The sequence below is a fragment of the Rousettus aegyptiacus genome, unplaced genomic scaffold (genome assembly GCF_014176215.1).
Source record: "Rousettus aegyptiacus isolate mRouAeg1 unplaced genomic scaffold, mRouAeg1.p scaffold_m13_p_8, whole genome shotgun sequence".
NCBI classification, from domain to species: Eukaryota; Metazoa; Chordata; class Mammalia; order Chiroptera; family Pteropodidae; genus Rousettus; species Rousettus aegyptiacus.
The window spans coordinates 44,284,326-44,297,358 of record NW_023416311.1 but is presented as its reverse complement, the minus strand read 5'-3'; the positions used below and the strand labels follow the sequence as shown (position 1 = coordinate 44,297,358).

The 13,033-nt window shown below is 32.8% G+C and overlaps 1 protein-coding gene and 1 long non-coding RNA gene across 13 annotated transcripts in view; one reads left to right on the top strand and one right to left on the bottom strand.

The window, feature by feature from the left end:
- Positions 1–13,033, bottom strand: part of TMEM232 (transmembrane protein 232) — a 152,629-nt gene that overhangs the window by 97,740 nt on the left and 41,856 nt on the right. For all 7 annotated transcript variants that reach the window (XM_036225273.1, XM_036225275.1, XM_036225274.1 and 4 more), the window contains 2 exons: positions 6,233–6,356; positions 4,983–5,232 (listed from right to left, as the gene is read on the bottom strand). In XM_036225273.1, the coding sequence (XP_036081166.1) occupies positions 4,983–5,232; positions 6,233–6,356 (374 nt within the window). The remainder of the gene's footprint in view (positions 1–4,982; positions 5,233–6,232; positions 6,357–13,033) is intronic.
- LOC107506542 overlaps positions 1–13,033 on the top strand; it is a 310,970-nt gene that overhangs the window by 294,537 nt on the left and 3,400 nt on the right. For 4 of the 6 annotated variants that reach the window (XR_001595953.2, XR_001595952.2, XR_001595951.2 and 1 more), the window contains one exon: positions 7,896–13,031. The exons of the other annotated variants lie outside the window; for them this stretch is intronic. This is a non-coding gene — a long non-coding RNA (uncharacterized LOC107506542). Of the gene's footprint in view, positions 1–7,895; positions 13,032–13,033 lie in introns of those variants that run through there. 6 annotated transcript variants of the gene reach the window in all.

The window sequence follows — 13,033 nt, the reverse complement described above, 5'->3', positions numbered from 1 at the left end:
TACAAAGTAGCAATACTACAACCATCCACCAAACTTAAAAAGTTAATTATAAACCATATTGAAGGTATGTTTTTCATATATTAAAAAAGTTACCATAGGAACTTGGCAGTAAGCTAAGAGATGGGAGATGATGGCAGAGTGGAGAAGTGGAGAAAAAGAACCAATGCAATATCTTCAAATATTTAAAGGGTTTACATGTGGGAAATGAAAGACTTTTTTTGATCACCTCCAGAAGGCAAAGCTTAAGTCAAAATTTGGGAGCTATGGAAAAAATGGATTTCATTTTAATATAAGGAAGAATCTTTCACAGTGTTCAAGGTACAATGGCCTATTTTGGGAGATAGGGAGTTCTGTATATCTATGATGACTTTTAAGCAAAATATGACTGTTAACTATTTGCAAATGGTCCAAAAGAGATTTATGCATTGGATGAAAACTATATGATCACCAAGATTTTTACTATACTATATTTTTGCTTCTATCATTCATTATCTGTTGCTTGTATGAGACATATTAAATTAGTGTCTGCTGGTTTCTCATAGTATATACTATTTCCAAGTTTTATTTTCACACCACAGATTCCAGATAATTGAGCTTGTTAAAAATCCATCATTTTACCACTCTGAAAAACAAAGTAGGAACACAGAAGATGGCATTTAGAATATAGTACACAACATAAAGCTGTATTTCTTCCCTCTTTGTAAAGTTTTATGTAAATCATCTGATATGAATACTAACTATGTTAATGAGTAAGGGTTTGCAACATCCAGTTAGAGGAGCATTTTATTCTATGATGGGGACATTTTACCATCTTGTTTAACAGCTAAGTTCATAGGCTAGGTTCTCTCAAACTGTAGTGTCAGAAGTGGTTTAACAATACAGATTCATAGACTCTACTTTTAGGATTTTTTCCCAAAGTACTAGAACAAAGCCCAGGGATTTACATTGGAAATTAGGACCCCACATTATGAAAAGTTTATGAAAATGCTTTTATAAACAGTGCTGTAGAATAATGACTATGAGAGAATTCCTTGGTCATTTTTTTCACATTCTTCAACATGCCAATGGACAATTTTTTTTTTTTAAATCTCATTCAATAGGTCAACTAACCTAGTTAGTTCAGCCTCGTAAGTTAGTTATTATTAGTATGGACTCCAAAGCCAGACTACCTAGGTTAAATTGTAGATGTACCATTGACAAACTATATTGCCTTCGACAAATAAAATCTTAGTGCTTCAGTTTAATTATCTGTAAAATGGAAATAATATGAATATCTACAGTGTAATGATTAATGAGTTAGGTGATGCAAATTAGTGCCTAGAATAGTGCCTGGCACAGTAAAAACTCAATAAATGTTAACTATTATAATCCTCCATGACCTACCAGGGCAAAATGTTTCTCAAAGTCAGAATTTCAACAGGGAGCAGGTGAAAATTCTGTGTTTAAATAAATAAATTTTCATCACCTCCATATTTTTTCCAGCTCAGTTGTCTTTTCTAAGGACTATGGTGCAAAATATTTGTTTCAAATAAGAATTTACTCAGGCACTTGAGCATATTCAACCTTCCTACAGCTCAACACCACTTGTTTGTCTGCTTGGTCCACCATAACAAAATGCTGTAGACCTGTTGTCTTAAACAACAGAAATTTATTTATTTTTCTCAATGTTCTGGAGGCTAAGATGTTCCAGATCAGCTGATTTTGTTTATGGGGAGGGCTGTCTTCTGAATTTTAGATGGCTGCCTTCTTGCTGTGTCCTCCCATGGTGGAGAGAGTGAGCTCTCTGGTATCTTTTCTTATAAGGATACTGATTCTATCCTCTCAGGGCTCTACCATCATCACTTCTTTACCTCCTTGTAGGCCCTATCCCCACACATAGTTGGTTCTGGAGTTATGGTTTCAACATATGAAATTTGGGGGAACACAATTCAGCATACAGTGGCAAGTGTGTAAGATGGTCCTCCATAGAAGGCATAATATAAGTCAGACGCCTTGAGTTTCAACCAGATGTTAAATGCATAGTTGTATTTATAAGCATATATAGAAATTTCTATCATGAAAAGCTTATCTGACACAAAAATCTCAGAATGAAAAAGGCATAGTCTAAGTAGCCATTAATTCCTCTAGATTCTTCAAGCTCTTCCGTATCGAATCAGCTCACCAGGAAATTATCTTCACGGAAGTCATTACCTTAGTTTCCTATAACACTGTCTCCACAAAATTATAATTTGAAGTGTTTCTTTATATTAAAGACTTTATATTAAAATGGTTGATAAGAACACTGACTTGTTCATCAAAAGGCTATTGATACCATCTTTAAATGTTTTTCACTGTCGTATCTCTATATGTAAATAAAATAGGATCCTCTGGATACAAATTCTTCCTCACTGATGTTTTCTCATTATACCAACATTACTACATTAACAACCCTATTAACATCTATTACCGCTCATTGGACTTTTACTGTGTATAAAGTACTATGCCAAGTGCAAAATAATAGCGCTTCATGGTAGTGACTGATACAGGAAAGCCAAAATCCAGCATGAATATGAGGAGGAGACTAAAAGTTCATATCTAGAAGAGGTACAGCTCTGACAAAGATTAAGAACATTGAAGAATTTTCTCACATGCTTGAGCTGTCTTTAACGAAACAGTCATTAGATAATCAACTTATTTTAAGTATTTTCCATAAGAAACCACAAAGATGCTGTAAGTATTGAGGGTTTCAAAATATTTGGAATCATTATGAGACAAATTCTGCTAGTATTATTTGTGGCTTGTACAATAAGTTTGATGTCATAGAAAATATATTGACTTTTGACTGTGGAGGAAGCAATTTTGATATGTCTATTCTCTTTATTTCAGATCAAATTTTTAAAGGTACTGCACAGCTAGAAATATCTATTAGCCTACTTTGGTTGAGAAAACATTTTAAAAATACCAGTTAAGCTTATTGCTGAGTTCAAGTAAAACAATCACTTATAATACAAGTATCCACATGACTATCTCACCTAGGGACACATATGAACATACCCAGAATTTGTTGTTTCTTAGATATTATACTTTTCCTTTGGTATTGATTTCGCACCAAGAAGAAACAACTGTGCTCATTCAGACATAAAGATGAGAAAACAATGTCTAAGGATGACTCTAAACTTGGCAAATTCAAACTCACAGATAGCTCTCTATAATGTATAGAAAGCTCACATAACTGTCAATAAACTTTTCAATGGGTCTTCTGTTGATGCAGATAGAATTATAGGTAAAGAGAATAATATTTGAGCTAAGAAAATTATGGGTGTGTTATCCAGGAAGCTGAGAAATATAAAACTGTAGATGATAAGTAGGAAATACAAATACCTCTTCCAAGAACTTATCCAAATTCTGTGCGTCAGCCATCAGAATAAAGTTTTACAAGAAGATAAGAAACTTTAAAGAAAGATCAATAATAGCAGATGAATGTAATAAAATCATCAACTGGCTGGGGAAAAGAAATCAGATTGTTGAGGAGAAGGAAAAAATTGAGTATCCACAGAAAGATGCATGAGATTATGCCAGCACTCAGGGGTCAGGCCAGAGAGAGGACAAGAGGCTACTGGGAGTAAAGACCCTCATCCCATGGAGTAATGTGTTCTGAATTCATCACAGGAAAGAGAACACTAAAAGAAAACAGAAGGAACTAATTCTAAACAAAAATGTTGAAGATTGAAAATTTGTGGGTTAATCAATTTAGTGGAAGTTTAAAAATCATAATTATATGTTGAGCTGGTATATAGGAAGATTTCTGGCCATTCTGAATACTTATGGGTGTGAATAGCAAATACAGTGAATATCTCTTCACTTTATCAATACTGTAAACATGGGAGAAATACAATTTGTGCACCAGAGACTAAAGATCTGTTTAAAATTCGTGCTGATAAAAAAATAAATATAATCTTTTTGAAAAGCGGAAGAACATACTAAATTGCACTCAGAAATGATAGATTCAACCCAATGTATACTGAAAGTAATTAAAAATAGTGAGAAATTTTTTGAGAATGAAATTAATAGCTGTTACTAAGATCTTATTATTTAAAATTCAAACATATGTTCAAATATAATTTATCCCAATGAGTGAACTATGGTTCTGAGGGAAAAAATACCTTGCCTCCTTTCATACTTTAAAATCTTGCAATTATATTTTAAATTCAGTGATTTGTTTAATTATACAATAAATCCACTATAATTAATTGACCATCTTACTATATGCTAAATACTATACTAGATGCTGGGGAAAATACGAATATAATTGAGACATGATTCTCCAATCTCAATCATCATATAATGTAATGGTAGTGATGGTCATATACATAACAGACTATAATAACTCAGACTGCAATGATATTGATAAAGAAAGTCCTAGTCAACCTAAAAATGGACACTTTTAAATTTATATTGTCTCTGTAGAACCTTTTTTTTTTTCTAAATTCTTTAATTCTAATATTCCCCTAGAACAGCAGTAGTAAAAGGACCTTTAGTCTTGAAATACAAGACAGGTACATTTTGATAGAATTTAAATTAGACGTGAAGAACATACTAAATTACGTGTGGTTGAAGAGAAATCCTCTGGGTGGGAAAAGAACAAGAGAAAGAGTAGATGGTTAGAGAAAATGGAGAACAAGATGGACGAAAGTTCTTAAGTGGGAAAGAGTAAAACAACTTACGTAAATTTCGTAAGTTTTTCCAAAGTCATCTTTTGATTTCAAGGAATGTAAATCGAATTATAAATCAACTAACTCTAGTTTACATTTCAGTTGCTTCAAAATTACTGATCAAAAATTTCCATGTTGTAAAACATTCTTCCTAAACTTTTAGGACATCCTACTGAATTTAAATTTATTTCCAACTTTGAGATGTTAACTTTTTGTAAAAGACTTATTATTATATGTAGACAAGGACATTGTAAAACTATTTTTCATCAAGTGGAAAAATAATTTACTTACAATTATCTGATATGTTTGAAGAGAAGTAGTCCAAAAGACCTAAAATACTTGTTTCCTTCAATTCTGGCTGTTTTGGTTTGTCCATGTATAAAATATCTTTTTGTGAACTTTTACATTCACAGAAACCAACAAAAGCAGTTTTTCGCAAATATGAAGTGGTTGCATACAGGCAGATTTCTGCAAGAATTGTTATATATATGTAGACTATATTCCAGGCCCAGGAAAAATTATCTACGTCACAGCTTTCTTTCTAAAATGAGAAAATGGTTATCAGATAATCCAAGTATGTTCTATTATAACTAAAAACTTTATATTGTACTTATAGTAAGAAATATCTTCAAATTTTATAGAGTTCTTAAAAGACCATAATCAACTAATATTTCTAAAATGTACTCATTAAAAAACAGATTTTTCATGGGTAGATTGCATAAAACCCAGTTCAAAGATTTTAAAACACAAGTAGCCAAAAAGTGTATAGAGAACAACTTTTCAATTTCCTCAGTCATCAATGGAATATAAATTAATCCAAGATACTATTTTCTGTGACACATTTTAAAAGAATCTTTTATGTAAAGCTCAATTTAGCTTTAAAATGTGGCACTTTTATACATTTTTCATAGGAAAGTAAGAAAGCTATATATTCTGAAAAGAATTTGGACATCTGTCCTAAGAATATAAAAATAAAGTTTATAGTCTATCACTCAGTAATTTAATTTTCTGAATCTATTTTAAAGAAATAGTCATAAATACAAATAAAGATTTTACGTATAAGACTACCAGTTCAACATTATTTGTAATGAACTGTGAATAATTAGAAACAAACTCAACATTCAACAATAGAGAAATGATTAAATAAGCTCAAACCCACTAAAACATAAGCTTTAATAAAGATAACAAAAAATTTTTTTTATGATATACTAAAATTTTTTAAACAGGAAACTAAACCACACATAACTATATGATCTCAGGTTTGTTAAAATGTAAAGTTCCTCTCCGGTGTGCATGTGTGCACACATGCAGATATATAATCTATATCTATATCTCTATGTCTAGCTACATATATATTTCTTTTTACCTATCTATAGTGGGATATGTGGTAAATATGTATTTAGTTTTATACTTAATTAAAATTATTATTACAAAGTTATGCTCATTACAAGCCCTAATATGATATACAATTTAAATAATGGTAAAAAAAGTTGTTTCTATTCAGATCTTTTTGCACACCAAAATTAACAATATACTGTTACCTGAATCTGAACAGACATAATGCTTGAAAGAAAATCTCTCATTAGGTTCATTAAAATTTTCAAGCAAGCCATGTTTAATTTGGCAGCCTCCCCAAGGACCAACAAAGCCAGCGCTGAATCCAACCTGAAAAATTTATTAATAAAACATCAAAGACTTTAATGTAAAATAATAATAAACAGTTATTAATGAAAAAAGTAATAGACCGGAAGAAATGAGTATCCTTGATTACCAGATACATTTACTTTCAGTAAAGACTAGTATTGGTTGTCACTGGTTACAATAAAAGTCTACAAGAAAGAGCTACATTTTGACAAGACATTTGAGTTTAAAGTAGTGTTCTGACAAAACTTGGAGATCGTATTTCTTTATAAATCCTGTATAACAAGCAATCAAGGGCTCAGGTTCTAGAGATTGTCTCCAAAATCTCACAATAGGTTTTGATTTTTAACTTTTTGCAACTGATTCCAAGGGGGTGAATTTCAAGAGAGTGTTTTCTTTTCAAAGAAAGAACAAATTTAAAAGTTACTCCAAAAATTCAGCATTACTTGATTTTACAAAAAGTTCGGTTTCTCAAAATAAAATTTATATTTCACATTGAATATATGAATGTCAAGATTTACTTAGCTAAATATTATATAACTGGCAAATCATACGAGAAAGTATTATCCATTAATGTACATATATTCGGATAGTTTAATAAAATTATACATTTAGTACTATTTTTACCCAATTGAAAGAGATATAGTTTGAAAGAGAACCAATAAGAATGCAAATGTATAAATGGCCTCTGCCAAGAGCTGCATATTGCCTTGATTTATAGGCCATTAATAAGTTAAAGAGTTAGTACATTTTACAGCTATATTTTAATTTCACAGTTGTGATATTTCAGGCCAGTAAGTCAAGTTCATCACCATTTTCAAAAAGAAATACCTCTAATCATGGGAAAAAAAGACAATTCTTTATATTGAATGGAGCTTTCCAGATCTAAATGTGCTTTCACACAAATTATCTCACTTGATCTGCACCATAATTTTCGACACGTTCAAGACCTTTTTAATTTTTTTTTAATATTAAAAAATTGAGTCATAAATTTGTCTGGGAGATTTGTCCAGGTTCATGTTTTAAGCTAGGTTAGCTATAACTGAAGTCTTCTCTCACCTATGGGTATTTCCTGTTTTGCTATTTTGCTTTTCCAAACTGTTATTTAAGTATACCAGTATTTATCTTCAGTATTACCATGTTGCTTATTGTCTATCTGATATAATTTGTCTCCTTCTTACTTTCAGATCTAAAGCTCAGTTTGTTCAAGTTGCAAAGTGCTCAGTTAATGGTGACTCTTCAAGTGGGAAATGTTCTATGTCTTGATTGGGATAGTGATTACATAGGAGTATGCATTTGTCAAAGGTCATAGATCTATATACATAAAATGTGTGGATTTTATTGTATGTAAATGATACCTCAATAAATCTGATTTAAAAAATGACTCCCCTGGCTCCCTTGAAACTTGGGATAGCCATAAATGCAGATTTGATCAATGAAATATAAATGGAAATATATTATGAGGCTTCTAAGTGAGCCATTATTTCTCTGATTAATAATAATAAAAAAGATTAAATTTAATAACAGGTGCTTTTTTCTCCTTTGCTCATTCTTTACCCCCAGCTTGTGATGTATACGTGAAACTGGAAGGTAGAGCAGCCACGTCTGGCAACAATGAGGATAAAAGTCACATGTTAAGAATGGAAGAAAAGGAAGCCAGAAGGAGTGTGTGTCTTGAGGATTCCCTCAAGCACGTGCAGCAGTATAGTACACTGCTTGTTGTATGCATTAAAGCCCTATTTAGTAATGCAGTTGTGGTCAGGTTACTGTTACATGCACAAAAACTGAATCCTAACTGATACACTTAACATAATGTTTATAAGCATAAACTTTAGAGTCAGAAATTTTTAAGATAAAATCTTAGCTATTCTGCCAATTAGATATATGACAGAGGGCAATTTGTATACCTTATTTCAGTCTTAATCTACTCATCTGTAAATTAAATATAGCAAAGCCTACTTTTCAGAGACCACTACGAGACTTAAACGAAACATTCTATATAAAATGACCAGGTTCAAAATACTGAACTGAACTGAAGTATAAAAATACCATCTCCTCAAAGTCAAAGGATATGAGTTTGTTTTCCCCTGTGAAGTCCTCGAGTGACCTCTGAGTGAGCGACGACTGTTTCATTCCCCAGAGTATGCAATGCCCAGAGGTCACAATAAGGTCAAGGAAAGGAAAAGGTAGTCTCAGAGTTCATGAAACTTCTTCTCCCCTGAATATGCCACATAATTATAAGGTTTTGGTTCTTCTGTTCTCTTTTAAGTCTGGATAATTATAACTAATCTTGGGTACTCTCACTGAAGTAAGGACTGGAAAGATCCATCTGTGTCAGCCACCTATGATAGAAAAATGCTTCACCAGAAACACTATTTTTCATTCATTGCTGCTGATTGCAAAACTTTCTACAAGTAAAAATGCTTTTGTCAAAAATAGAATAGAAACATCAATTCATAGGTATTGATGTTTGCTAAAAATCAAAACTGAAAATCAATGTACACAGAAAGAAGAATTCAAATTGGATTAGGTTAGAAATTTTAACACAGCACTTGCTTCTTTGTGCTCATTATAGCACACCGAAGCTCAATCATTAATATATTGACTTCGTTTTACAATGTCATGAAATTAAATATGTACAAAATCACTTATAAGTATTATAGATTCCACCTTAATTTTGTAAATAAAGAATCCAAGGCAGAGGTTTACTGGCTTGTCTAAGATAGCATTTTCTGGGTTCTCCTTACTCTTCTACATCTGTTTTCTCAATGAAAAAAATTGTAATTTTAAAAGATGGAATTAAATGTCTCCAAGTCAGAACCCTTAGAGAGGGTTGTTTCAATCTTTCAATAGATACTTCAGAAAGCAGTGATGATGTCAGAAATCCACATAACCCCGAAGACTAGGAATGAAAGAGAGGTCACTATGAGCAGCAACTTACGTGGAATTCCCATAAACCACAGAATTAATGAAATTGAGTTCAGAAGAGCAATAAGAGATGCTCATGTACCACTTCATGAAACACAGCAGCATTTTTTCCCCAAAGAAAGTTAAAATAATTTAAAAAGTTCTCTACTGTCCATTTTTTCCTAAAGTCAGCCAAAGCACCTCTACTTTGGGATACTGATTTTTTTTAAGGGCTAGAGTATTATTTCTGTGCTTCATTCTTATCTCTCCAAACTTATTCAGAGGTGACAAAAAGTGTAGAAACACTGCTTGTTGAAGGTGTGTGTGGAGGAGATGGGAGCAGGAGGCAGGAGAGGTGCTATAAGGGAATACAGGAGCATATTTTCTCCTTAAAAGTAAACTATCAAAGAGTAGGGAGAATACAGGAAGGTCCCTGATGATGTTGCATGTTGAGTGTTGTAGCTTTTAACAATGCTGTTAGGTATACTGTGAACACAAACTTCTAATTTAAAAATACCAAGACCAAGTTTTTATAGATATCTCCTAGTTCCGAGGTAAGTAAAATAAAAAATGGTGGAGGCCCAACATGAAACCAGTGAAAAATATGTTATAGTAAAGGTTAAAGAGAATAGTAGTCTGAATACTAAGAGAGGATCGAACCTCTGAACATGATCTTTAAAAAAGTTTTACCATTATTTATGCCTACAGTACCTGGTCTTCCTAGATGGTCTCCCATCCAAGTACTAACCAAGCCTGGCCCTGGTTCACTTCCAAAGTCAGACATCGGGCTTGTTCAGAGTTCCATGGCCAGAGACCATGACTTGTGGCTCCACTGGGGCATGAACTCAGGACCTTCTGCGTGTAAAGCAGACACACTAGCCATTACACTATACAACCACGTTCTGAACATGATTTTGTATAGGAATCGGGACATATTTTTGCAAGGTTCTAAGGGGCTTTAATAAAGCCAAGAAGAAGAAACAGCAATGAAAAGCCTTGATACTAGGATGAAAGGTACTATATTAAGAAAATAAAAGATTGCAAGGAAATTAAAATAATGAAATTATAATTTGAATCTATAATTGAGGAAGTTCACTGCAAAATTAACACTTGAAAGAGAGCAAACTTGAAAAATTCTTCTTTAATTTAGAGAAAGACAATTGCATTAAAGCTGGCAAACTGAGATCCATTGAAACAAATAAAGAAATATAAAATCAAGAAAAGGAAGCCATAGTACCACAAAGAAAAAACCTTTAAGATATTCAAAGTTATGAAGAAAATAGAATCCAAATGAAAGAAATCCTGTCCAATGCCAAGAAGCCCAAAATTTAATTTAAAACAATACAGGCCTAATGGGTTTTTCACCATAATGTAAGAAAAACCCTAAGTACAAAGAGACAGGAGGTGAGAACACACGTGAATGGCAAATAATCAATGGAAGGCCTGCAGGAAATGGAAACCAGTAGCTAGAGCATTTGCACGCAGTTTCACGTAATGCGGGCTTCTCTGGAAGCAAAGTGGAGAGTTTTCCTCAACAGCTTCTTAAGATGGCCAGTGAGACAAGAGAGGATGCCATCTACTGCCTGGCTACCAAATCACAAAGGTGTTCCTAAAATTTAAAAAAGAGTAGACTGACTTTGAACAAATCATAACTATAAGTTAGAAAACAACATAATGATATACAGAGATTTAAAAAGAAATTTAAAAAAAAAAAACTGAAAACAGAAGCCTATTTCCAGACAATACAGTACATTATCTTTTTAGGGGAAAAATAAATGGTGACAAATGCTACACTCAGCCAAGCGTTGTGTATAATCCAGGACTCATCTAATAAAATAGCTCACCTATATTCATACTTAGAAGCTTACTCAACCAAATCAAAAAATGAATAGTACTTAAGAGTTTAAGAAAAGGAAAAACCTACTGTTAAATTGCTGACAGTGACTGGAAAAAAATAGACGAATTTTAATGTCAAAATAATTTCATAAATATGATCCAAAAAGTAAATGTAAATATACAAATAGTTCTTTAAGGAGAAGACAGAACATTTTAAATAATAATTTAACCATAATATCATCAGAAACTCAAGTTTATATTAACAGGCCAGGAAGGGGAGGATTAGTATAAATAAATTAGTCTCTATCATCATTGCACATGGCGAAGAGAGGGCTGTCAGCATTTCATTCTTGATTTGGACCATTCAAGAAAACTAGTTTAAAGAATACATTTCTCTTGCCAGTTCTTGATTTTTTGATACTCAAAAGAAATGGGAAAAAAAAAAAAAAAAGAATCTAGTCTTTAGCATGTCTGCAAAAAGAGTTCTTTCTCCTGACTACAGAATTTCATTCCTAGAGCTCCAAGGAAGAATGAGGGGCAGAACAAAGGGATGGAGTGTCAACAGGCAACAACTGCTGTCCCACCAGAGAAGGGACAAGTGAGTCCCTAATCATTTTCTTCTATTCAGCCCTATCAGGCATTTCTGTGTGGCTAGTTTGTGATAATTAATCCCAATAGCAAGATATTTCAGTCTTTGTTTTTGCTCTTCTTGACTTTTTAAAATCATGGCAAGTTCTAAGACCCTGATTGGAGCTGCAACCCCTGTACTATGTAAAAACATTCTGACTAAATAATTTTAAGTGAGAGAATGTTGCAGCCCTGGCAGCAGAGTATGATAGATTGTTGAGGAGAAAACGCAAAGAAACCACCTACTAAACTAAAAAGAGTCATGAGACAATAATGGGCCAAGCCAAGACTGTGACTATGGGAGTAGAAAGCAGGGGAACAGTTTTGAAATATAGTAGTTAAGCTGTCTAAGTTGGTTAACTGAAGCAGAGGACATGTGTCAGGAGCTGAGATAGAAATTCGGTAGTCAGGGATCTGAAAAATTAATTCAGATCTGAAATAGCAGGAAATGAAATATTAGGGGAGAATGAGCATATAAAAAATGTTTTCATATTACTAATCTTACTTAAATTTCTCAAAAGCCCTTTAGGGTAACAATTATCTCTATTTAACTGCTAAAAGGACTCAGTTCACGGGCATTAAGGGACTCATTCAAAATAAAACAGGTAGCAAGAGATAGAACTAAAACTCAGGTCTTTTGATTTGAGGTTGAATGTTTTTTTCACTGCACTGTAATGTAACAGCAAAATTTATAATATTTACCCTTGATAGAGACTAAATGTTTATATTTAGCTCAGAGGATCTAAGGATCAATAAGAAATCCAGGAAATGAATCAGAAGAGTAAAGACCAATATTGACATCTCGGCTCATCAATAATAAGGAGGATTATTGATGAAAACTTGTTTAAATGATTTTTTGGTTAGACTGTCCTATGAACATTATTATAATTATTAGGGTTCATAGAGATAGACAATATGGATATTAGTGATCTAGCCAGAAATAAAGGCCTTGCTGCCCATAGAAAGCAGTTGATTCTTTGTTCAGTTCATTTCAATGCAAACCCAAATACCGTGTGTCTAGAAAACACTTGCCATGTCGATATAATTTTAAATTGTCAAGCCTTTTCGGACTACATTCATGGAGAGCAATAAATTGGCTATTTTGCTTTGGGAGATATAATTTTATATGTTATACTGCTCTACTGAAATGCCATAATGCATTTCTCAGCAGTCTTCATCGGCCAATAATTCAATTATAAACACAATTCATTATTTTCATGTTAGATTAGAAAGCCTTTTGCACTGGCTTGAGCTATCTCCCCAGAGCAAATGGGGCAGTTTATAAAAGGCCAAACCACAGGGTGGAGCATTGAGAGTATGAAGCGTCATGT